Consider the following 23,572-nt stretch of genomic DNA (forward strand, 5'->3'; position numbering starts at 1 on the left):
ACTGTCATTGCTGTTTTCAGTGAAAATGGTGAAGAATAACTGCAGGAAGTGTTTAATCAAATAAACAGTCTAATGTTTACACAATGAGTATAAATAGAAGAAAGGAAGAAGCAATGAGGATTAGTAAAAATTATGTTAGCAGTATCAATAGTAGGGAAAATGAAGTAAACAAAAATTGAGGAATTCTGCTACATCAGTAGCAAAATAACACATGATGGATCAAGCAAGGATGACATAAAAAGAAAGAGAAGCACAGGCGTTTAGGGCATTCTTGGCCAAAATGAGTCGGCTAATAACAAGCACCACAATTAATATGAGGGAGAAATTTCTGAGTAAATGAAGCGTTTGAGATGTGGTGCTATAGAAGGACGATGAAAATTACGTGTAGTCTGATAATAGGATGTTCTCTGCAGAACTAGCAAAGAATGTAACATTATGGAGAACACTGACGGAAACAAAGGATGATTGGAGATATAAAGACATCAGGGAGTAACTTTCAAGGTACCATAGGGTGCTGTACAGGATAAGAGCTATAGGGGAAGCCGAAGTGTACTGCTCTACCACCTACACCTTTAGGTTATTGCTCTCTATCGGTATGTAGATGCCCAATGAAGATGTAAACTATCTTTCATTACATAACGATTTTTTAATAAAAAAAAATTAAAGCTAAATTATGGCTTTACGGACTTCAAAAGGGTGGTGGAATAGCGACACTGTTATTCAATTTTGTGACCAGATGAGACACATATGTAATGAAAGTCTCAGTTCCTATGTTCTAATGTTTATTACAGATCCTCACACAAAACGAGCACAGTAGTTGCACTGAAGAATAATACGAACATGTTTGATAACATCCTATTCACTGAAAAATTTTCACAGAATCATGAAACAGTTGCAAGTAACGAAGGTTGGCGGAGGTTCAAGACAACGAGCCGATGGGTAGGTAACTACATTATTAGCAACTGATCCGTTTCTGCGATATGACTACAGTGATTACCAAAATTTGAGTTCGTAAAATTATGCATGCCAGAAGAGCGTCTTCCTCCATTTCATTAACACGCTAACGTTTACAGAGTACATCGTGTCATACGGATTCACCCAGAAAAATATATACACAAAGAAACGAAAAGTATTACTTATGTGTTTATTTTACATTTAATAAATGATCACACATATTGTACAACCTTCAGTTAAGCACATGGTTAATTTAAATGTTCAAAATCTTCACCATTGGTGGCTATACACATAACAGAAAGATGAGCGGTCGCCTAAACTACGTCAGTCAATGTTGCATTGGAGATCGCTGCACATATCACTGTAATCTCCTGGCGAAGTTACTCCAGCGTGCGTGGCGTACGTTGATAGGCGTTATTATTCACAAATCCCCACAAGTAAAAGTCCATAGGTGTTAGATCTGGCGACCGTGGAGGGAGCTCAATTGGTCCTCTTCGTCCAGTTCAATGTCCCGGAAAGTTGCCATGCAGGAAAGCTTGTGCTCCTAGGTGGTAGTGTGGTGGCGCCACGTCCTGTTGGTAGAAGACCTCTTCATCAGCTCCATAAAGCGCACGTATACCTGGCAAAAACTGATGTGTGTAACATTCCCAGGTACACTTCTCCAGTGACAGTAGCATCAAAGAAAGAGGGTCCTACTAAGCCCCTAGATGATAGTCCACACCACACAACAACCCCTCACCGGCTTATCCACATAAACATGCAGATTTTTCGGTGTCCAGTAGACACTTTTATACCGATATTATGTTTAAATTTTTCCTCGTCACTCCATACTACCTTCGTCACAAATCGTTCGTCATCCGTTACCATTTGCTGATACAATTCGCAAAATTGCATTCGGATATCAGGATCGTCATCATTAATTGTGTGCCGTAATCTTCCCACTTCGCAGCTTTCAGAATCTTCGTACACTTGTACTGCTAACCCCCACTTCACGTGCACCATGCGCAGCAGACTTCTGTGGTGAATTAACAAATGTATCCAACACGAGAGCCGACAAAGCAGAACTTGTAGCTCTACGCTGTCTTCCTGATCTTCCTTTGTGAATATCACAAATCGTTCCATGCAATTTAGACTTGTCAATGATGCGTTTAATTATTAGGTGGGTTGGCGGTTCTGTTTCAAAAACTCGCCTCCACTGATGTTGCACTTCAACGGCATTATCAAACTTGAAAAACCACTACACAATACATGTTCGTGCTCGAATGTCAAGCGTGCTCCAGCCATCTTCTTTTCTCAATACCGAGATAAAAGTACTAACATCTGTTGAGACAAAGACCATACTACAACAAACTCTTGATTCAAATCGATCGACAATATGGATATCTCAGTAGAGCCTGACAAAGTGTGTACACATTTTTCTGGTGGACTCTTCTATAAATGCCTAACCTGATTGCACTCTTTTTTTTCCAGCTTCATTCTGTAGTCTGTCAGTGATGCTGTCGTTAGCCACAGTGTCGGACAATGATTGTGAATCTCGAAGAGCTGCCTAACGCAAACTTTACATCATGCTCTAGACGCACATGCAAAGTGAAATGACTGCTAATCGCACCGTATGCAGAATTCGAAGTTATTCTCTCACCAGCAGGGAACCAAGAGTAACCTTAGCTCCTGTCCTCTTCCATTGCAATATTCGTCTCTTCTTCAAGTGCCAATCCTAGCTTCTCACGAACAGTCATCCAATGACAAGTGCCGATTCTCCTGGAGCGTCCTCCAGTTTCTCAATAATTTTCCAAAACTACTACATCAGAGCATGCTGACGAATCAAATTTCCCCATTTTCGTGCCATTTGTAAATAAGTGAATGTGTTGTGGCTTTGTCCTATCGCTGCCTCAAAGGAGCGCGTTAGCATGCTGTTTTGTACAACCCCCCTGAGACTCCCATCTGCTTTATATATAAGATAGGTCAGCTGCAGGTATTTGTGGGATGAGAAAATCGCAGTCTCACACCTACAGACTCCTCTGACTCGCCTGCCATGTTCTGCCTTGTGGACAGAGCTATAGATACCGGTAGCTTTCACAGAGCCTGCATGGTGTCCACTGGTACATTGCCCTCCTGTTGGCAGACTGGTGCTGTCTTCTCCGCCGAAGGCTCATTGTTGCCCACCATCTAGGATCATAACTGTACATTACCACGCCCTCACAGCAGAAAAACGCTTTAGGAATATGGGAGTGGCGGTCATCTCGTGCAGAATCCCGACGACTCCTCTGCGGCCGTTGGGCGTTACCTGCTGTCTGTATTGCGTCGTCTAGCACGGGGCGCCCCTTCCTCCTGTACACACAACAGCTTTCGGCGAACACTGACCTACCTGGCGTCGGAGTCACCTTTTACAATCTGCGTTAAGTTGCGTTAAGTTAACGGTGCCCTCCAGCCTACTTCGGTCTACTGTCGCTCTGTGCAATTGTCAGCCCAGCCAAACGTATTATTCAAGAAATAAAACGCCTACTAGTAATTCATGAACTGGATTCAATATCGGACAATCTTTAATAAAAAGAAAAAAAATACATTAATTTCAACTCAAATTCATAGGATCTACGTATCACTCTACAGGGTGGTCCATTGATCGTGACCGGGCCAAATATCTTCCGAAATAAGCATCAAACGAAGAAACTACAAAGAACGAAACTTGTCTAGCTTGAAGGGGGAAACCAGATGGCGCTATGGTTGGCCCTCTAGTTGGTACTGCCATAGGTCAAACGGATATCAACTGCATTTTTAAAAATAGTAACCCTCATTTTTATTACATATTTGTGTAGTACATAAAGAAATATGAATGTTTTAGTTGGACCACGCTTTGTGATAGATGGTACTGTGGTAGTCACAAACACATGGCTCACAATTTTAGACTAACAGTTGGTAACAGGTAGGTTTTTAAAAGTAAAATGCAGAACGTAGGTAAGTTTGAACATTTTATTTCGGTTGTTCCAATGTGATACATGTACCATTGTGAACTTATCATTTCTGAGAACGCATGCTATTACAGCGTGATTACCTGTAAATACCACATTAAGTCAATAATTGCTCAAAACGATGTCCGTCAACCTCAATGCATTTGGCAATACGTGTAACGACATTCCTCTCAACAGCGAGTAATTAGCCTTCCGTAATGTTCACGAATCCATTGACAATGCGCTGACGCATATTGTCAGGCGTTGTCGGTGGATCACGATAGAAAGTATCCTTCTACTTTCCCCACAAAAAGAAATCCGGGGGCATCATATCCGGAGAACGTGCGGACCATGGTATGGTGCTTCGGTGACCAATCCACGTGTCATGAAAGATGGTATTCAATACCGCTTCAACCGCACGCGAGCTATGTGCAGGACATCCATCATGTTGGAAGTACATAGCCATTCTGTCATGCAGTGAAAAATCTTGTAGCAACATCGGTTGAACATTACCTAGGAAAACAGCATACATTGCACCATTTAGATTGCCATCGATAAAATGGGGGCCAATTATCCTTCCTCCCATAATGGCGCACCATACATTAATTCGCCAAGGTTGCCGATGTTCCACTTTGTCGCAGCCATTGTGGATTTTCCGTTACCCAGTACTGCAAATTATAGCGGTTTACGTTACCGCTGTTGGTGGCTGACGCTTCGTCACTAAATCTGTCATCGTCCCATAATTTCTCTTGTGCCCAATGACTTTCAAAGTCGTCGCCATGCAATTCCTGGTGCATAGCAATATGGTACCGGTGTAATCGATGTTGATGTAGCATTCTCAACACCAACGTTTTTGTGAATCCCGATTCTCGCGCAATTTGTCTGCTACCGATGTGCGGATTAGCCGCGACAGCAGCTAAAACATCTACTTGGGCATTATCATTTGTTGCAGGTCGTGGTTGACATTTACGTGGCTGAACACTTCCTGTTTCCTTAAATAACGTAACTATCCGGCAAACGGTCCGGACACTTGTATGGTGTTGTCCAGGATACCGAGCAACATATATAGCACACGCCCGTTGAACATTTTGATCACAATAGCCATACATCAACACGATATCGACCTTCTCCGCAATTGGTAAACGGTCCATTTTAACACGGGAAATGTATTACGAAGCAAATCCCGTCCGCACTGGCGGAATGTTAGGTGATACCACGTACTTATACGTTTGTGACCATTACAGCGCATCTATCACAAAGCGAAAAAAGTGGCCCAACTAAAACATTCATATGATTTTACGTACTACACGAATACGTAAAAAATAGGGGGGTTCCTATTGTAAAAAAAAAAACGCATTTGATATCCGTTTGACCTATTGCAGCGCCATCTAGCGGGCCAACCATAGCGCCATCTGGTCTGCCCCTTCAAGCTAGACGAGTTTCGTTCTTTGTAGTTTTCCGTCTGACGCTTATTTCGTGAGATATTTGGCCCGCTCACGATCAATGGACCACCCTGTATATAATTTGCATCTAAAATATGGGTAATGTGAAAGTCAACGAAACGACTAGTGTCGGCGTCTTTCGGAAGACTGGAAGGTATACAACGAGTGACTGAGGAAGGGATAAAGGGGAGATTCATACGAGGCTCTATAGAACCTGTCAGAGGACAGTGACAACCGAAAAAAGTTAAAAAAAGTAATTAGAAGAATCTTCAAAAGCAACTGAGGGTGATATGTTGGTCAGTTTAAAAATTATATCAATCATGTTAATAAAGGATTTGCCTTTCATACACACCTCTTTCTTGTCTAATCTGATGCTTCTCCTAATTCGAGAATGGATTATTTATATAGATGTAGGGAACTGGTGGAATCTGCACATCCCAGGACCACATAGTGCCATACAATTATAATTTGTACAATAATTTTTGATACAACTGCGGAACTACGACTATTGTTGTAACTGTTTTAATAAAAATCGGTCAAAATTACAATAAGTTATATACACTCCTGGAAATTGAAATAAGAACACCGTGAATTCATTGTCCCAGGAAGGGGAAACTTTATTGACACATTCCTGGGGTCAGATACATCACATGATCACACTGACAGAACCACAGGCACATAGACACAGGCAACAGAGCATGCACAATGTCGGCACTAGTACAGTGTATATCCACCTTTCGCAGCAATGCAGGCTGCTACTCTCCCATGGAGACGATCGTAGAGATGCTGGATGTAGTCCTGTGGAACGGCTTACCATGCCATTTCCACCTGGCGCCTCAGTTGGACCAGCGTTCGTGCTGGACGTGCAGACCGCGTTAGACGACGCTTCATCCAGTCCCAAACATGCTCAATGGGGGACAGATCCGGAGATCTTGCTGGCTAGGGTAGTTCACTTACACCTTCTAGAGCACGTTGGGTGGCACGGGATACATGCGGACGTGCATTGTCCTGTTGGAACAGCAAGTTCCCTTGCCGGTCTAGGAATGGTAGAACGATGGGTTCGATGACGGTTTGGATGTACTGTGCACTATTCAGTGTCCCCTCGACGATCACCAGAGGTGTACGGCCAGTGTAGGAGATCGCTCCCCACACCATGATGCCGGGTGTTGGCCCTGTGTGCCTCGGTCGTATGCGGTCCTGATTGTGGCGCTCACCTGCACGGCGCCAAACACGCATACGACCATCATTGGCACCAAGGCAGAAGCGACTCTCATCGCTGAAGACGACACGTCTACATTCGTCCCTCCATTCACGCCTGTCGCGACACCACTGGAGGCGGGCTGCACGATGTTGGGGCGTGAGCGGAAGACGGCCTAACGGTGTGCGGAACCGTAGCCCAGCTTCATGGAGACGGTTGCGAATGGTCCTCGCCGATACCCCAGGAGCAACAGTGTCCCTAATTTGCTGGGAAGTGGCGGTGCGGTCCCCTACGGCACTGCGTAGGATCCTACGGTCTTGGCGTGCATCCGTGCGTCGCTGCGGTCCGGTCCCAGGTCGACGGACACGTGCACCTTCCGCCGACCACTGGCGACAACATCGATGTACTGTGGAGACCTCACGCCCCACGTGTTGAGCAATTCGGCGGTACGTCCACCCTGCCTCCCGCATGCCCACTATACGCCCTCGCTCAAAGTCCGTCAACTGCAGATACGGTTCACGTCCACTCTGTCGCGGCATGCTACCAGTGTTAAAGACTGCGATGGAGCTCCGTATGCCACGGCAAACTGGCTGACACTGACGGCGGCGGTGCACAAATGCTGCGCAGCTAGCGCCATTCGACGGCCAACACCGCGGTTCCTGGTGTGTCCGCTGTGTCATGCGTGTGATCATTGCTTGCACAGCCCTCTCGCAGTGTCCGGAGCAAGTATGGTGGGTCTGACACACCGGTGTCAATGTGTTCCTTTTTCCATTTCCAGGAGTGTATTTTCGATTACGGTAATCGGTTTTGGTACATAAGATCATCTTCATACCATGACGTGTGGAGCTGTGTCACGAAGATGCTGATTAGTCTGTCCCGGTACCTGTCGCAGCTGTTGAAGCAGTTGTATTTGCAGTTCCACAGTTAGATGTAAGTGGTACTTAGAAGCTCCTCATGTCGTCTAGAATATGTATTCTGTGGACGGTCGTATAGACCAAAATCAGTTACCATAATAAAAAAAAGAAAGTTATTTCGATTAGGACTGCTTTTCATTAAAAAATATGGATTAAGTGGTTGTGATCGGGTAGATTAATAGATTATGCATCGTTATTTTCTTGTCTCTGTCTTTTTCTTCAACAATATGTGCTGTTATGACATTATTGTACGTGCTAAATAATACTACAATTTAAGGGGTAAGAAATAACTTAGAATGGCTAAGTGATCTGCAAAGTTGATATTTATTGCGGTGAATACTTACTAAGTAGAGAGACCTTACGTGAATAACAATCTAAACAAAGAAGTAGCAAAAATATTTAAAAACCGACAACTTGAGTTAACCTGTGAAATATACTTACCCCACGCCCTCCTGTCACGTGCCAGGCTCCTACGTGGGAGGCCGCGGCGTCTGGGAACTGATAACCGGCCACAGTATAGGGTGCCCGTAGAGAAAGTACACACCTCGTCGTCTGGTCCAATGTCCCACCACCTGCAGTAGCAGTTGCCACCGTAGCAGTCGCATACTGGAACAAGGTGGCGAAAGTTGTCCCACACGCTAGTGTCAAAGCTTGATATAACAAGAACTGATGGATTAAAGAAAAAAGAAAAACATAGTTCACAATAATCAGTCAGCACTTGTCGGTAGATTACTACACTACTGGCCATTAAAATTGCTACACCACGAAGATGACGGGCTACAGACGCGAAATTTAACCGACAGGAAGAAGATGCTGTAATATGCAAATGATTAGCTTATCAGAGGATTTACACGAGTTTGGCGCCGGTGGCGACACCTACAACGTACTGACATGACTAAAGTTTCCAATCGATTTCTCATACACAAATAGCAGTTGACCGGCGTTGCCTGGTGCAACGTTGTTGTGATGCCTCGTGTAAGGAGGAGAAATGTGTACCATCATGTTTCCGACTTTGATAAAGGTAAATTTGTAGCCTATCGTGATTGCGGTTTGTCGTATCGCGAATTGCTGGTCGCGTTGGTCGAGATCCAGCAGAATATGGAATCGGTGGGTACAGGAGACTAATACGGAACGCCGCGCTTTATCCCAACGGCCTCGTATCACTAGCAGTCGAGATGAAAGGCATCTTATCCGCATGGCTGCAACGGATCGTGCAGCCACGTCTCGGTCCCTGAGTCAACAGATGGGGTCGTTTGCAAGACAACAACCATCTGCACGGACAGTTCGACGACGTTTGCAGCAGCATGGACTATCAGCTCGGAGACCATGGCTGCGGTTACCCTTGACGCTGCATGACAGATAGGAGCGCCTGCGATGGCTTACTCAACGACGAACTTGGCTGCAAGAATGGTGAAACGTCATTTTTTTCGGGTGAATCCAGGTTATGTTTACAGCATCGTGATGGTCTCACCGTGTTTGGCGACATCGCGGTGAACACACACTGGAAGCGCGTATTCGTCATCGACATACTGGTGTATCAGCCAGCGTGATGGTATGGGGTGCCATTGGTTACACGTCTCGGTCACTTCTTGTTCGCATTGACGGCACTTTGAACAATCGACGTTACATTTCAGATGTGTTACGACCCGTGACTCTAGCCTTCATTCGATACCTGCGAAAACCTACATTTCAGCTGGATAATGCACGACCGCATGTTGTAGATCCCGTACGTGTCTTTCTGGATACAGAAAATGTTCGACTGCTGTCCTGGCCAACACGTTCTCCAGATCTCTCGCCAACTGAAAATGTCTGGTCAATGGTGGTCGAGCAACTGGCTCGTCGCAATACGCCAGTCAGTACTCTTGATGAACTGTGGTATCGTGTTGAAGCTGCATGGGCAGCTGTACCTGTACACGCTATCCAAGCTCTGTTTGACTCAAGGCCCAGGCGTATCAAGGCCGTTATTACGGCAAGAGGTTTCTGTTCTGGGTACTGATTTCTCAGGATCTATGCACCCAAATTGCGTGAAAATGTAATCACATGTCAGTTCTAGTATAATATATCTGTCCAATGAGTACCCGTTTATCATCTGCATTTCTTCTTGGTGTAGCAATTTTAATGGCCAGTAGTGTAGTTTTATGCATATTACTTTCCTATAGCTAACAATGGCTTGCTGCCACAGTGCAATTGCAAAACGAAATACTAGTTAAGTAACTTCATTTCTTCTGAGAATAAATAAACATTGGATATATTTTTTTTTTAAACATGGCTGATTGGTTCAGTGACCGTTTATAAATTAAAGTTGAAACAAATGAGCTCTCGGCCACAATTTTTAGTCTTATTAACCAGGTTTTAACACTTCAAAAAATGCCTTCATCAGAATTTAAATGTTTAAAGTTACATATGACATAATTACCAATTTATGGAAATAAATTTTTTTATAAAAAATTGTAAATACTGACTAACAATACAAGAGAGAGACAGTACTTACATGTCACGCATAAAATAAACAACAGGCCATAAGAGCTTTAGTCACTTTAGTACTGTTAATCAGTTTTCAGTTTTCAAACTGTATTTCTATGCTTTTATATAAGCAAAACTTTACCATGTGTGCAGTTGTCATATAAAACTTTGTCTGTGAGTTCAAGTACTAAATACTGTTCATTTTAACATCAGCTCTCTGTATTTTAAATGTAAAGTAGCCTGCTTACATTTATTGCTACCAGATGGCACTCTTGGTGTGAAATTAAGTAGCTGCCCGCACTTGTTCAGCTGCCCACGCCAGAAACTGTTGCTACCTGTGGCTTTACAGATATGACCAGCCAATAGTGGCTCACGTTCAAGCATTCTTTTTAAGAAAATTGTGACTAAAGGCCTTCTGGCCCGTTATTTATTTTATACGTTACATGTAATTACTGTCTCTGTCTAGTATTGTTAGTCAGTACTTTCACTTTTATATAAAAAAATTTATTTTCTCATAAATTTGTAATTATGTTACAGGCCACTTTAAACTTTAAAAATTCTGACGAAGGCACTCTTAGAAGTGTTGAAACCTAGTTAATAAGACTAAAAATTGTGACCAAGGGCTCATTTGTTTCAACTTTAATTTATAAACGGTAACTGAACCAAGCAGCCATGTTTAAAACATTGCGATTTTTGCCTGCCCAAGCATCTAAGACTGTCTCTAAATATAAAGATCTGAAGAAGGAACTTATATGTACAAGTATGGCCATTCAGTTTAATAAGCAATGTGAAAAAAGGAGACTAGTCCCTACTTACGCGAAACCTTATAGTAATTTTGCTACTTGTGTCAAAGATCCCAAGTTCTCAAACAAATCTCATTTCTGATAATGTTAAAAAGCTATATGCTAAAAAAGACCTTTTAATGAAGAGGCATATTATATGTGTTTAGAACTCACAAATATCTTTGTATTAATTATAATTTTAACGATGACGATTTCTGGATACAGATTAATGAAAATTTAGAAATCTGTAAACAAGGCATAATGCTTAAGCACGAAAAGAAATTAAGTAGCTTGTTTGTTTCGTGGTTAAAAATGCCCACAAAATGCTTTTTAAAAACAAGCAGTTGCGTGTTTTATAAAAGAATTCTAAATGAAACTAACATCACTTTCACACAGAAAAACTGTCTTACTTGGGAAAGGGCTGAAGTACAACGTCATGCCCTCCTTGTCAGACAAAAATGTGATAGAAGAAATGCTTGTCGATATAAAAATTGGTTTCAATTATAACAATATGGATAATTCAGGTCAAACTAGAATTGCTTATGAAGTAGCAAACATTCTCAGTAAAAATACAGCCTCTCTTCATAATGTTACTCATAACAATAGAAAATTGGTAAATTACATTAGCAATAAACTTAAAGAAGCAGATGCTCTAATAACTAAGTCTGACAACGGTTGCTCTTTAGTTATTGCCTTCAAGTCTGAATATATTTCCAAAACCTTTGATTTTTTTAGTGAAAATAATATTTCGAAACTGCATGAGGATCCGACTGCAGAATTACAAAATAGACTCAGGTCAGCCACCGAAAACGCAAAATTTCTAATCAAACCTTTCAGAAGATTATTCTTATTAACATGAACCCTCAGCCCCCAAAACTTCCGTCTCAAGTTAAAATCCACAAACCTTGCCATCCGTAACGCCGATATGTAAGAGTATGAATAGCGGGTACCATTATTTGACCAGATTTCTATATGAAACTCTGAAAAAAATCTTTCGTTTTCGAGAACAATTATTCCATCCCCAATAGTCATGTCTTAGTTCGTAAAATAAAAGATTTAGAATGCACTTCAGACACCAAGTTGTTTTCATTATACATCAATATCTTTATACTAATGTCGCTGTACAGGAACCGCTTACAATCGTAGAAAAAAAATTACGTCATTTTAAAAAAGATTTTTCAGATGAACAGATCACTGGTTTCATGAATCTCATCACAGTCATAGTCAAGTAAAACTATTTTGAATTTAATAAACAATTGTACCCATTTCCTGATGTTCTCTGTGGTATTAAAGACAAAAATAAATAAGTAAATAAATAAAAAATAATGAAAAGAAAAATCAATAAACAAACTATGTTCATCGTACCTCTTCTCCACGTTCCCCATGCTTTCCTTGGTTGCTGGAGAGTGGGGACGGGACGTGGCGGCCAGGCCTCAGTTTGCGACTTGTGGCCACTTTGCCCCCCACCCCTCTCTTTCGGCGCTGGGAAGCGTCTTTCATTAGTAATCAAAACGTTCTCGGTCCCGGGTTCGAATCCCGCCACTGCTTAAGTTTTGGTTAATAATCAGCTTTGGCGGTCCAAGACTTCCGGGATAAGAAGTCACCCTCATTCCGCCAACGGAGGAGCGGACAGATGTTCTGGGCACTCTATTGCCCTAGGGGTGGGACACTGCCCCTACAGGAGGAAGACTCAGCAATGACCAACGGGATGAGGATGCAGAAGACAATGGAAACCACTGCATTAACGACATATTGCCTATAATTGAAAAACTGTCACGATGGCCTCTCCATTGGCCAAAGATTCCGGGATAATCCCCAATTCGGATGTCTGGGAGAAGATACCAAGGGGGAGGCGACTGTGAGGCAGAGACTGAAGAATCAGCGAAAGGATAATGTTCTACGAGTATGGGTATGGAATGTCAGAAGCTTTAACTTGACAGGGAAACTAGAAAATCTGAAAACGGAAACGCAAAGGCTCAGTCTAGAAATAGCAGCAGTCAGTGAAGTGAAATGGAAACCCGCCAGGATAGCCGAGAGCGCTAACGCGCTGTTTCCTGGACTCGAGTAGACGGGCCGGCATCGGATCGAATCCTCCTGGAGGATTAACGACGAGGGCCCAGCCTGGAGGTGGTTCTTCGGCGGTTTTCCACATCCCGCTGGGCGAACACCGGGGTGGTCCCCACGTTCCGCCTCAGTTAGACGACTCGCCAACATCTGAACACGTTCGCACTATTCCATGAATTACACTATACGCAGACAGCTGGGGTACACTAGTTCTGTCCCAGGGGGTACGGGGTGGCGGCAGTAAGGGCATCCGGCCACCCCTTCATCCTAACCTTGCCAAATCCGTTCCTAACAATGGCGACCCTGCGTCAGTGCAGGACATGGCACCAGTGAAAGAAAGAAAGAAAGAAAGTGAAGTGAAATGAAAAGAAGACAAAGAATTTGGTCGGATGAGTATAGGGTAATATCAAGAGCAGCAGAAAGTGGTAGAACGGGAGTTGGATTCGCTATGATCAGGAAGGTAGGACAGAAAGTATGTTACTGCGAACAGTTCAGTGAAAGAGCTGTTCTTATCAGAATCGACAGCAAATCGACGACGATAGTTCAGGTATATACTGGCCAGTACATTCTCCATATCTCTCACCAACTGAAAACGTCTGGTCAATGCTGGCCGAGCAACTGGCTCGACACAATACGCCAGTCATTATTCTTGATGAAGTGTGGTATCGTGTTGAAGCTGCATGGGCAGCTCTACCTGTACACGCCATCCAAGATCTGTTTGACTCAATGCCCAGGCGTATCAAGGCCGTTATTACGGCCATTGGTGGTTGTTCTGGGTACTGATTTCTCAGGATGAAAATGTAAAAATGTGAAAATGTAATCACATGTCAGTTGTAGTATAATATATTTGTCCAATGAATACCCGTTTACCATCTGCATTTCTTCTTGGTGTAGCAATTTTAAAGGCCAGTAGTGTACTTACTAGTTTTTCATCCACTGTAATACTTCCCTTTCGTAACATAGCTACCAGCTGGAGCTAACAAGATTAATTCGTGCTTATAGGTACTCAAGCCTGACCACGTGTACTCTGTGCTGCCACCTTTCGCCCAACTATAGAGAAGCGCCATTTAAGTTTGTCGACATCACATGCAAATCTCTCCTTCCTCACCGGACAAGCCATGTGCTCTTCTCCCGTCAGTCAGAAGTTTGTTTACAAACAGTGCGTGTACTTCTGTCGCGCAGAACCACGTTCTAGCTGTGAATCTTTTCGTATTTTATAATCTGATTATAAACTCGGTGCATTCTTTCCCTTTTTTAGGTGATGTTTTATGACTAGGTCGAAAATAATGCTAGCTGTTTTGTCACTTAGGACATGCATTTTAATTATCTTTTGTAGAATATTGCCTGTGTGCTTCTCCATGTCTACGGCTTTGTTTTACAAGTTTATTTTATGCCATATGACAGTACCCTGATAATCTCAAAACTGTACGTAAACTCTACGAGCAGTTGACGAGACATGTATTTTTCTTAAACTTTGTCATTTTAGAGGAAAAAATAAGGCTGTAACCGATCTTCACTGTCAACTGATAGTCCAAAATGTGTTGTTTTGGTCCTGTCCTTGTTAATAATTATTGTAACATGTTTGCATAATATTAGGACTGAGTGGCACTATTGTGAAAGCATTAAATCCGTGTGTTCCCTGTTGAGCATTAACTTACGACAAATATTGATTATAGCATCCCATTACGACACCTAGAGTATTTGTTGTGAAAACCGGAAACCATTTAGACCACAATGTGGTCACATTTCAACCTTGTTCATTTTTATTTGCGTTACTTTTAACTAATTAATTTGCATGTAAAACTAAATGATGTGCCTGAGCTGTATTGTCCCATGAGGTAATTTAAAATGGTTTGTAAATGAATAGTTGTGTCTTATCTTGTGCTTTTCTGCGATTTTCACAACTGTTTTGCCGTATTGGCAATTTAGAATTATGTATCCAAGTTGAGGTAGTGACTGCACATCAAATGCTCTCACTACTTTATGTTAAAATTTTTATAGTTCAAACTACTGAGTAATTTTGACCTAGGTGTAATATTTCACTGTCTTCTTCTCCTACTGCGTGTTCGTATGTATTCCAGTATGCTATGTTTTGAAGGACGATTGCTCTATGAAGTGATTGAAGGTACTTTAAAGTGAGAAGGTAGCATTTTGGTATTAGATATTCATGGGTTTTGATGTGTAGCCTTTGTTATCCCCTCAATTCATCCATAGTTCCAGTATTTTACAGGAAAACTTTTGTACCTTGTATTTTAACGTAAGTTAATGTGGTTAAAGTTTTTCATGTGATTTATGGAACATCACCTATTCAGCTTGCTAACTGCGTCCTGCATCCTACTGAAATGTGCTAATATTTTGTAGCCTGTGAAACTATTTGCAACTATTACACATAATTAATATGTAGAGGACACAGCACAATTTTACACTTGTTATCACTGTTTTTAAATGTACTTCACCCAGTTCTTACCCAAGTCAGATGTAAACGATTGCATTAAGCTATTAAGCTGATTAATTATGTTTTCTATCCAAATTCTTTGATTATCCTAGAACAGAGTATTCTGTCATGTTGATGCATTTTATTTGTGGTATTAGTTCCACTATCTAACAATGAGAATGATATTTGCCACATAATACAAACAATGCCTGTAAATCATTAAAAATCGGTCATGATTCAATTCGACCACCATCTACTCCCTATAACAAAGAGTTTGTACCGCAACAGCAGATTAATAGCGCTTTTTTTTCTGAGCCTGACAGAAGCCAAAATAGTTTATTGCTCTTTTGTGAAACTTTCTGGTATGATTTTACCATCGTATGTTTTAAGATCTGATGATATGGACAGTGATGATTTCAACTACACTCCTGGAAATTGAAATAAGAACACCGTGAATTCATTGTCCCAGGAAGGGGAAACTTTATCGACACATTCCTGGGGTCAGATACATCAGATGATCACACAGAACCACAGGCACATAGACACAGGCAACAGAGCATGCACAATGTCGGCACTAGTACAGTGTATATCCACCTTTCGCAGCAATGCAGGCTGCTATTCTCCCATGGAGACGATCGTAGAGATGCTGGATGCAGTCCTGTGGAACGGCTTGCCATGCCATTTCCATATCTGGTGCCTCAGTTGGACCAGCGTTCGTGCTGGACGTGCAGACCGCGTGAGACGACGCTTCATCCAGTCCCAAACATGCTCAATGGGGGACAGATCCGGAGATCTTGCTGGCCAGGGTAGTTCACTTACACCTTCTAGAGCACGTTGGGTGGCACGGGATACATGCGGACGTGCATTGTCCTGTTGGAACAGCAAGTTCCCTTGCCGGTCTAGGAATGGTAGAACGATGGGTTCGATGACGGTTCGTGTAGGAGATCGCTCCCCACACCATGACGCCGGGTGTTGGCCCTGTGTGCCTCGGTCGTATACAGTCCTGATTGTGGCGCTCACCTGCACGGCGCCAAACACGCATACGACCATCATTGGTACCAAGGCAGAAGCGACTCTCATCGCTGAAGACGACACGTCCCCATTCGTTCCTCCATTCACGCCTGTCGCGACACCACTGGAGGCGGGCTGCACGATGTTGGGGCGTGAGCGGAAGACGGCCTAACGGTGTGCGGGACCGTAGCCCAGCTTCATGGAGACGGTTGCGAATGGTCCTCGACGATACCCCAGGAGCAACAGTGTCCCTAATTTGCTGGGAAGTGGCGGTGCGGTCCCCTACAGCACTGCGTAGGATCCTACGGTCTTGGCGTGCATCCGTACGTCGCTGCGGTCCGGTCCCAGGTCGACGGGCACGTGCACCTTCCGCCGACCACTGGCGACAACATCGATGTACTGTGGAGACCTCACGCTCCACGTGTTGAGCAATTCGGCGGTACGTCCATCCGGCCTCCCGCATGCCCACTATACGCCCTCGCTCAAAGTCCGTCAACTGCACATACGGTTCACGTCCACGCTGTCGCGGCTTGCTACCAGTGTTAAAGACTGCGATGGAGCTCCGTATGCCACGGCAAACTGGCTGACACTGACGGCGGCGGTGCACAAATGCTGCGCAGCTAGCGCCATTCGACGGCCAACACCGCGGTTCCTGGTGTGTCCGCTGTGCCGTGCGTGTGATCATTGCTTGTACAGCCCTCTCGCAGTGTCCGGAGCAAGTATGGTGGGTCTGACACACCGGTGTCAATGTGTTCTTTTTTCCATTTCCAGGAGTGTAGTACAGGAGATATTTTATTGTAGTTTGAATAGTTGATATTTTACTGTTTTCTTAAGTCATGAAATTTGATAAACTTGAGTATATGTTGGTCACTTCCCACTTAAATACACCAAATGAAATACTGTAACAGATCCCCCCCATAGTATGAAGGCGGCTACAAGGCCAAACTGTCTTTCCAGAGAGTGCCTGACACCGTTTTTTAAACAATGGTTGTCATCACTTCTCTAGAAGGAGAAGGAATGTACATTGTGGCAACCAGGAAAGGAATATTTTAGGGAATTGCTTTAACAAATTTATTTCAACGGACCAGTGAAATCCTTACAAGTTTTCTCCCAGAGTATCTTACACTGCACCTTCGTGACACAAGTCGCTTGTCTTGTAAGACCGAGGCAGTTCTTTCCATTTAAAGCTGTTGACAAGAGACGGCCTGGGACCTCCGTTGAAACTGCTAGTGAATTCACGCCATTGCTTTTAGCCAATAGCGTCCGTGAGATAAAGGTCACGTGTGTGGACACTGGAGTGTTCTGCGGAGCGGAACACAGTTGCCTCTCTGTCTCGTAATGCAGACCTCGAGCAGAACAGACGTCTTTTCGGAAGGCAGAGCCTCTGGCTCTGTTTTCCACGACCGGCCACCAACGTAAGTTAACATGAACCGCTTCCCCTTCCGTTGCCCATTTCAGTTAATTGTTCGACTTCCTAGACTGGTCTAAACCTGGTAACTTCCGTCCGTAGGCGTGCCCATTGCACACTGTACATTGTAATATATCCCCTTTATTCTGCCTGATTTCCTGTCCTGTCGTTTAACGGCAGCCCCGGATGGCCACTGTCAAATCGTGACCACTCAGCCTCCTACACACTGCCGCCACGAGGCATATCTAGCAGCCTTCTCCCCACATCCCTCACCATATTCATTAACACTGGTGACCAGAAGTGAGATCATATACATTAACAGCTAATTGAGTTCTGTAATTAATGTTCAACTAGTTATAGCGAATACTCTGTTCAAGGATCACAAGAGGAAGAAGTATACTTGGAAAGGGCCACGTCATACGGGAAGGTTTCATTCAGTTTACATCATGGTCAGACAGAGATTCCGAAATCGGATATGGGATATGGAAGGAATGACGAGATACGCTTCAAATTCTCTAAGGCTATAGATACAGCAATAAAGAATGGCTCAGTATGCAGTACAGTGGTGATGGTGGTGGTTAGTGTTTAACGTCTCGTCGAGAACGAGGTCATTAGAGACGGAGCGCAAGCTCGGGTTAGGGAAGGATTGGAAAGGAAATCGGCCGTGTCCTTTCGAAGGAACCATCCCGGCATTTGCCTGAAACGATTTAGGGAAATCACGGAAAACCTAAATCAGGATGGCCGGAGACGGGATTGAACCGTCGTCCTCCCGAATGCGAGTCCAGTGTGCTAACCACTGCGCCACCTCGCTCGGTATGCAGTACAGTTTAAGGGGAATGAACATATCTAAAAAGGGCCATCAGAGTTGTTGGAAAGAAGAACATAGGTACAAAGAAGGTAACCGCGAAGATACCATGGGTATCAGAAGAAATACTTCGGTTGATCGATGAAAGGAGAAATTGCAAAAATGTTCCGGGAAACTCAGGAATACAGAAATAAAAGTCGCTGAGGAATGAAACAAATAGATGCTAAGACGAAATGGCTGCATGAAAAATGTGAAGAAATAGAAAATGAAATGATTGTCTGAAGGACAGAAACAGCATAGAGGAAAGGCAAAACAACTTTCGGTGGCATTGAAAGCAATATCAGTAACATTAAGAGTGCAACGAGAATTCCACTGTTAAATGCAGAGGAGACAGCGGATAGATGGAAAGAATACATTGAAAGCCACTATGAGGGGGAAGATTTGTCTGATGTAACTGAAGAACAAGCAGGAGTCCATTTAGAAATGTTACGCAATCCAGTACTGGAATCAGAATTAAAAGAGCTTTGGAGGAGTTAATATCGAATAAGGCAGGAAGGATAGGTAACATTCCACCACAATTTCTAAAATCATTAGGGGAAGTGGCAACAAAACGACTATTCACGTTGGTGTGCAGAATGTATGAGTCTGGCTACATGCCATCAGACTTTCGGAAAAATATGACCTCACGATTGTGAAGACTGCGAGAGCTGACAAGTGCGCGAATTGTCGCACAATTAGCTTAACAGTTCATGCACTAAAGTTGCTGACGAGAATAATATACAGAATAATGGAAAAGAAAACTGAGGATATGCTAGATGACGATCAGATTGGCTTTAGAAAAGGTGAAGGCACAAGAAGGGCAATTCTAACGTTGCGGTTGATAATGGAAGCAAGACTAAAGGAAAATCAAGACACGTTCAAATAACTTGTCGACATGGAAAAGCGTTTGACAACGTAAAAATGGTGATAGACGTTCGAAATTCTGAGAATCACAGGGGTAGACTGTATGGAGAGACGGGTAATTTAGAATATGTACAAGAGCCAAGAGGGAATAATAAGAGAGGACGACCAAGAACGAGTTGCTCGGATTAAGAAGTGTGTAAGACAAGGTTGCAGTCTTTCGCCACTACTCTTCAATCTGTACATCAAAGACGCAATGATGGAAATAAAAGAAAAGTTTAGGAGTGGAATTAAAATTCAAGATGAAACGGTATCAATGATATGATTCGCTGATGCCATTGCTACCCTCCCCCCCCCCCCCCCCCCCCCCTCAACCATGGACCTAGCCGTTGGTGCGGAGGCTTGCGTGCCTCAGCGATACAGATGGCCGTTCTGTAGGTACAACCACAACGGAGGGGTATCTGTTGAGAGGCCAGACAAACGTGTGGTTCCTGAAGAGGGGCAGCAGCATTTTCAGTAGTTGCAAAGGCAACAGTCTGGATGATTGACTGATCTGGCCTTGTAACAATAACCAAAACAGCCTTGCTGTGCTGGTACTGCGAACGGCTGAAAGCAAGGGGAAACTACAGCCGTAATTTCTCCCGAGGGCATGCAGCTTTACTGTATGATTAAATGATGATGGCGTCCTCTTGGGTAAAATATTCCGGAGGTAAAATAGTCCCCCATTTGGATCTCCGGGCGGGGACTACTCAGGAGGACGTCGTTATCAGGAGAAAGAAAACTGGCGTTCTACGGATCAGAGCGTGGAATGTCAGATCCCTTAATCGGGCGGGTAGATTAGAAAATTTAAAAAGGGATATGGATAGGTTAAAGTTAGATATAGTGGGAATTAGTGAAGTTCGGTGGCAGGAGGAACAAGACTTTTGGTCAGGTGAATACAGGGTGATAAATACAAAACCAAATAGGGTTAATGCAGGAGTAGCATTAATAATGAATAAAAAAATAGGAGTGCGGGTAAGCTACTACAAACAGCATAGTAAACGCATTATTGTGGCCAAGATAGACACGAAGTCCATGCCTACTACAGTGGTACAAGTTTATATGCCAACTGGCTCTGCAGATGATGAAGAAATTGAAGAAATGTATGATGAGATAGAAGAAATTATTCAGGTAGTGAAAGGAGATGAAATTTTAATAGTCATGGGTGACTGGAATTCGTGTGTAGGAAAAGGGAGAGAAGGAAACGTAGTAGGTGAATAAGGATTGGGGCTAAGAAATGAAAGAGGAAGCCGCCTGGTAGAAGTTTGCACAGAGCACAACTTAATCATAGCTAACACTTGGTTTAAGAACCATGAAAGAAGGTTGTATACATGGAAGAACCCTGGAGATACTAAAAGGTATCAGATAGATTATATAATGGTAAGACTGAGATTTAGGAACCAGGTTTTAAATTGTAAGAGATTTCCAGGGGCAGATGTGGACTCTGACCACAATCTATTGGTTATGACCTGTAGATTAAAACTGAAGAAACTGCAAAAAGGTGGGAATTTAAGGAGATGGGACCTGGATGAACTGAAAGAACCAGTGGTTGTACAGAGTTTCAGGGAGAGCATAAGGGAACAATTGACAGGAATGTGGGAAAGAAATACAGTAGAAGAAGAATGGGTAGCTTTGAGGGATGAAGTAGTAAGGCAGCAGAGGATCAAGTAGGTAAAAAGACGAGGGCTAGTAGAAATCCTTTGGTAACAGAAGAAATATTGAATTTAATTGATGAAAGGAGAAAATATAAAAATGCAGTGAATGAAGCAGGCAAAAAGGAATACAAACGTCTCAAAAATGAGATCGATAGGAAGTGCAAAATGGCTAAGTAGGGATGGCTAGAGGACAAATGTAAGGATGTAGAGGCTTATCTCACTAGGGGTAAGATACATACTGCCTACAGGAAAATTAAAGAGACCTTTGGAGAAAAGAGAACCACTTGTATGAATATCAAGAGCTCAGACGGAAACCCAGTTATAACCAACGAAGGGAAGGCAGAAAGGTGGAAGGAGTATATAGAGGGTCTATACAGGAGCAATGTTCTTGAGGACAATATTATGGAAATTGAAGAGGATGTAGATGAAGATGAAATGGGAGATACGATACTGCGTGAAGAGTTTGACAGAGCACTGAAAGACCTGGGTCGAAACAAGGCCCCAGCAGTAGACAACATTCCATTAGAACTACTGACGGCCTTGGGAGAGCCAGTACTGACAAAACTCTACAATCTGGTGAGCAAGATGTATGAGACAGGCGAAATACCCTTAGACTTCAAGAAGAATATAATAATTCCCATCCCAAAGAAAGCAGGTGTTGACAGATGTGAAAATTACCGAACAATCAGTTTAATAAGCCATAGCTGCAAAATACTAACACGAATTCTTTACAGACAAATGAAGAAACTAGTAGAAGCCGACCTCGGGGAAGATCAGTTTGGATTCCGTAGAAATACTGGAACACGTGAGGCAATACTGACCTTACGACTTATCTTAGAAGCTAGATTAAGGAAAGGCGAACCTACGTTTCTAGCATTTGTAGACTTAGAGAAAGCTTTTGACAATATTGACTGGAATACTCTCTTTCAAATTCTAAAGGTGGCAGAGGTAAAATACAGGGAGCGGAAGGCTATTTACAATTTGTACAGAAACCAGATGGCAGTTATAAGGGTCGAGGGACATTAAAGAGAGGCAGTGGTTGGGAAGGGAGTAAGACAGGGTTGTAGCCTCTCCCTGATGTTATTCAATCGGTATATTGGGCAAGCAGTAAAGTAAAGAAAAATTCGGAGTAGGTATTAAAATCCATGTAGAAGAAATTAAAACTTTGAGGTTCGCCGATGACATTGTAATTCTCTCAAAGACAGCAAAGGACATGGAAGAACAGCTGAACGGAATGGACAGTGTCTTGAAAGGAGGATATAAGATGAACATCATCAAAAGCATAACGCGATAATGGAATGTAGTCGAATTAAATCGGGTGATTAGGAAATGATATGTTTAAGTAGTAAATGCGGTTTGCTATTTGGGGAGCAAAATAACTGATGATGGTCGAAGTATAGAGGATATAAAATGTAAACTGGCAATGGCAAGGAAAGCGTTTCTGAAGAAGAGAAATTTGTTAACATCGAGTATAGATTTAGGTGTCAGGAAATCATTTCTGAAAGTATTTGTATGGAGTGCAGCCATGTATGGATGTGAAACATGGACAATAAATAGTTTAGACAAGAAGAGAATAGAAGCTTTCCAAATGTGGTGCTACAGAAGAATGCTGAAGGTTAGATGGGTAGATCACATAACTAATGAGGAAGTATTGAATAGGATTGAGGAGAAGAGAAGTTTGTGGCACAACTTGACCAGAAGAAGGGATCGGTTGGTAGGACATGTTCTGAGGCATCAAGGGATCACCAATTTAGCATTGGAGGGCAGTGTGGAGGGTAGAAATCGTAGAGGGAGACCAAGAGATGAATACACTAACCAGATTCAGAAGGATGTAGGTTGCAGTAGGTACTGGGAGATGAAGAAGCTTGCACAGGATAGAGTAGCATGGAGAGCTGCATCAAACCAGTCTCAGGACTGAAGACCACAACAACAACATTGCTACCCTGAATTAAAGTGAAGAAGAATTACATGATTTGTTGAATGGAATGAACAATCTAAGATGAAGTTATGGTATTCTGCTAGCTAGGCCGTAAAGTAAACAATGACGGACGGAATAAGGGGGACATCAAAAGCAGACTGACAATGGCAAAAGGGTCATTCCTGGTCAAGAGAAGTCTACTAGTATCAAACATAGTCCTTAATTTGAGGACGATATTTCTGAGAATGTACGTCTGGAGTACAGCATTGTGTGGTAGAAAAACATAGGGTGTGAAAACCGGAACAGAAGAGAATCGTAGCGTTTGAGATGTGTTGCTACAGATGAATGATCAAAATTAGGTGGACTGATAATGTAAGGAATGATGTGGTTCTACGCAGAATCGGAGAGGAAAGGAATATGTGGAAAACACTGATAAGGAGAAGGGACAGAATGATAGGAAATTTGTTAAGATATGAGGAACTGACTTGCATGGTAACAGAAGAAGGTGTAGAAGGCAAAAACTGTAGAGGAAGACTGAGATTGGAATTCATCCAACAAATAATAGTGGAAGTAGGTTGTAAGTGCTACTCTGAGATGAAAAGATTAGAACAGGAGAGGAATTCGTGGCGGACCGCATTAA

The 23,572-nt window shown here is 43.0% G+C and overlaps 1 protein-coding gene across 1 annotated transcript in view; it reads right to left on the reverse strand.

Annotated features, from left to right (window-relative positions):
• LOC126285058 (coagulation factor IX-like) overlaps positions 1-23,572 on the reverse strand; it is a 284,637-nt gene that overhangs the window by 258,165 nt on the left and 2,900 nt on the right. Inside the window, exon 2 of the mRNA XM_049984381.1 lies at positions 7,895-8,059. Coding sequence (XP_049840338.1) covers positions 7,895-8,059 — 165 coding nt within the window. The remainder of the gene's footprint in view (positions 1-7,894; positions 8,060-23,572) is intronic.

This window comes from Schistocerca gregaria, chromosome 1 (genome assembly GCF_023897955.1).
Source record: "Schistocerca gregaria isolate iqSchGreg1 chromosome 1, iqSchGreg1.2, whole genome shotgun sequence".
Classification (NCBI taxonomy): Eukaryota; Metazoa; Arthropoda; class Insecta; order Orthoptera; family Acrididae; genus Schistocerca; species Schistocerca gregaria.